The sequence below is a fragment of the Nanorana parkeri genome, unplaced genomic scaffold (assembly GCF_000935625.1).
Source record: "Nanorana parkeri isolate BGI_ZX_2015 unplaced genomic scaffold, ASM93562v1 scaffold4004, whole genome shotgun sequence".
Classification (NCBI taxonomy): domain Eukaryota; kingdom Metazoa; phylum Chordata; class Amphibia; order Anura; family Dicroglossidae; genus Nanorana; species Nanorana parkeri.
In genome coordinates this window covers 5361-8577 of record NW_017310271.1, presented here as the reverse complement: position 1 = coordinate 8577, position 3217 = coordinate 5361, and the positions used below count along the sequence as shown (strand labels likewise).

Below are 3217 nucleotides of genomic sequence, written 5' to 3'. Positions count from 1 at the left end.
CACATTACAGTCCTCAGATTCTTGGAGCCTCACTCGCTGTTGGTGGAACCTATTGAACGGCTATTCACCCAATCAGGATCCCAGCTCAGGGATTGGGCGTGGCTCTTGATCCTCACCCAGCTGTCTTTGTACCACCAGTCCCCCCATACGTAGAAGGCGGCGCGGAGGGGCTCGGTGAATTTGGCGGTGAAGGTGTGGAGGTGGCGGACGGGGTCACCCAGCTCGTAGAAGGAGACCTGGCCGGCCTCGTAATCCAGAAAGATCCGGAACTTATCGCTGGCGACATGGTGGGGGAGCTGGGTCATGTGACCGTCATGCCGGGCGGAATACTGCTGATACCACCTCCACAAGCACAACCTGCGCAAACACCACGAGCCGCCATTCTCCCCGAGGATGGACTGGTCTCCTCTCCGCTCCACACTGGGGTAACACACCCCAATCCCCCAACCTCCCGACCTACTGGTCTCCACATCCCAGTAATGGCGCCCCGAGGAGAAGCTCCTCCCACTTATCACCTGATACTTCTCGAATCTTTCCGGGGTGGGGGGATGGTTTTGGTCCACATGTGACCATCGCACCGTTCTTAAGGTAGGTAACACTTTGAGGTTGTTGGCGGCTGTGTTCTGGTCCAGCGTGAGGTCCGAGGGGTCCTGAGTGTAGAACAAAATATTGGCACATCTCAATAAATCTGAAAGACCCGAATGCAATGTGTCCGAGAAGGTCATGTGACCTACAGCTTCCATCTTTGTATCATCTCTGTCCTGAGAAAAGTCTCCTCTGTCGGAGTTGTGATCTTGTAAGACAATCAGGGGGTCCGCAGCGTTCACCATCTCCTCCACGTGCCGCATCTTCCTGGACAGCTCGGCGGTCTTTGTTTCCAGTTGCCGGATCATCTTGGAGACGGAGCGGGAGATCTTCTCTTCATCGCCGGAGATCTCACTCCGGACTTTCTTCTCCAGATCTTCCAGTTGCCTCCTGATGTCTCTGAACATGGCGGCGACTCTCTCCGTGGCCTCGGCCGCTCGTTCCTGCGCCTCTCTCCCGTGTTCCCGGAGACTCCGGACCTTCTCCTCGGCCTCCTCTCTCCTCGCGGTCATCGTCTCCAGAACATGGCGGAGTTTCTCCTTCTTCTTCTCAGAAGCTTCGTCCAGGGTCTCCACCTGGTGTCCTCCGTGTTCTCCATCCAGCCTGCAGGACGCACAGATGCAGGCCGCGTCCTGGGCGCAGTAATGGTCCAGGATCTCCTGGTGGACGGAACATTTCCTGTCTCTTACAGACCCGGTTGGTGGGATCAAAGCGTGTTGTACGGCCCTGTTGTGTTTCCTCAGGTGGTCGTCACACATGGCGGTCTCGCACTGCACGCAGGACTTGGCAGCAGGGACGGGAGAGTCGCAGTAGGTGCAGTAGATCCCGCTCCCCTCCGGCGCCGACAGCGTCTGGAGAAAAGCTTTGGCTATGTTAAGGAGCCTCAGGTTGGTCTTCAGTTCCGGCCTCTTCTTATAAATCTGCTTACATTCCGGGCACTTGGAGTCTCCCTTTCCCTGGTGGTCCCACGCCTGCGTGATACAGTTGCGGCAGAAGCTGTGCCCGCATGGCAGGGTCGCCGGGTCATCATAAATGTCTATGCAGACGGAGCAGCGCAGCTCGGAACTCAGATCGGCAGACGCCATTTGTAAAACCCGGCGAGGAAATAAAAGTGTTTCTATCACATCCAGACAAACCGGTTTCACCGTCTACGAGGCCCTGAGAAGACGGCACGCCCCGGGTGTGTCCAGGTATCTGATCCACCGCGACCGCGCAGCCATAAACGTTCCGTGTCAGAGGTGAAGAAACACCTACGGGGCAACCCAGGGACCAGGCTCATCTCTGAAGGAGCGCACACCATGGCACACCCCTAGCCCCACTCCCAGGGTTCAGGCAATGGCAGCCTCCGCTGTGTGACATGCGCTACAATGTAACAACGAGCTCCGATACAAAGTAACATTCCATGATCTGCAGACTCTCCCATAACCAGATTTTTTTTTTTTTTTATCGAAGCCCGTGGACGCGCATCAAAACTTCCCCCTGTGAACAAAAAAAGTGAACCGTGAAATCACAGCACACAAAAAACGCACAAGGGTGCAAGGTCCTTCCAAAGAAGGGACCTACTTTCCCGACCCCCCGGGGCGTAAGGCTCCTGACGGGTTGAGACTGGTGGTCCACCAACCCGAAGGCCGTGGACCATTTCCTATGGGGACCTGCCGAAACAGGTCCCCCTCAGTACTAGGCAAGTGGGATCTCCCGAAGAGAAACCCACCTCCTGGGTGGGAGGAGACAGAGAACCCTATATAAGGGCACAGAATCTCCTCCCAGCGTCAGGAATAGGCCCCGAAGAAACCTGCACCTTCCGCATCTGTGGGCCAAATAGTAAAATAAAAAAGTGCCAAAGTGCATAAATAATTTTTCTGCGCACCCCTGGGACGCCACCCCCAGGGGGCACAACACCACGGGCTTCTGCCGCCCCCGAACCCTCGACCAAGCTTCGCATCCGTTCAGTCAGAAAGCCATGTACTGAGCGGTTCCCCTCTCACAGGAAGCCGCCCCACTCGCTCTTTCACTCCAGCGAATACTCAGTAACCATCCCCCGCAAGGACGGTTCTTTTCCCCACCGAAAACTGATAAGAACAGATACTACACCTGATCTTAGCCAAAAGGCCGAGACTCTGCAGCATGAGATACTCTGCAGCTATCACTTCCTTCCGCAAAGTCCGGGCGGGCGGACTGACGCAGCAATGATGGGAGTCTCTCCCGCTCTCTTCCACCTTACTGCGACCATTTTTCCTGCAGCGCTGCATCTGCTAATTTGCATAAATTCTGCATGGGGTCACGTTGCAGTTAGGGCTTGTTCACACCAAGCGCGGAGCAGATCAAACCTGCGTCCAATGTATTCCAATGGTATTTTGAGCTCCAGTTCACACCGCAGCGTTCAGTTCCAGAGCAGGTTAAAAAAAACTGCAGCAGGCCCTATTTTACCTGCTCTGGAACGCAGAAAAAACGCATGTAGATGCCTGGAATGCACTGAAAGCCCATTTGAAACTTTTAAAAAAAAATAAAATGTTTTTTCTTTTTTTACCAAAAAGAGCCCTGAACGCATCAAAAAGACTAGCGTGCGTGTGCAGAAACCTGACCGGATCTGCATTTGGTGTGAACACAACCTTAGGGAGACTTTTATTTACTT

At 54.5% G+C, this 3217-nt stretch overlaps 1 protein-coding gene across 1 annotated transcript; it reads right to left on the bottom strand.

Moving 5' to 3' along the window:
* Positions 1-29: 29 nt before the first annotated feature.
* Positions 30-1670, bottom strand: LOC108803666 (E3 ubiquitin-protein ligase TRIM11-like). The gene has a single exon (XM_018575489.1). It carries the CDS (start codon positions 1668-1670, stop codon positions 30-32), a length of 1641 nt encoding a protein of 546 aa, XP_018430991.1.
* Positions 1671-3217: the final 1547 nt, after the last annotated feature.

Excerpts from the sequence above, each read along its gene's own strand:
- LOC108803666 (XM_018575489.1), bottom strand. The coding sequence starts at position 1,670 with ATGGCGTCTGCCGATCTGAGTTCCGAGCTGCGCTGCTCCGTCTGCATA.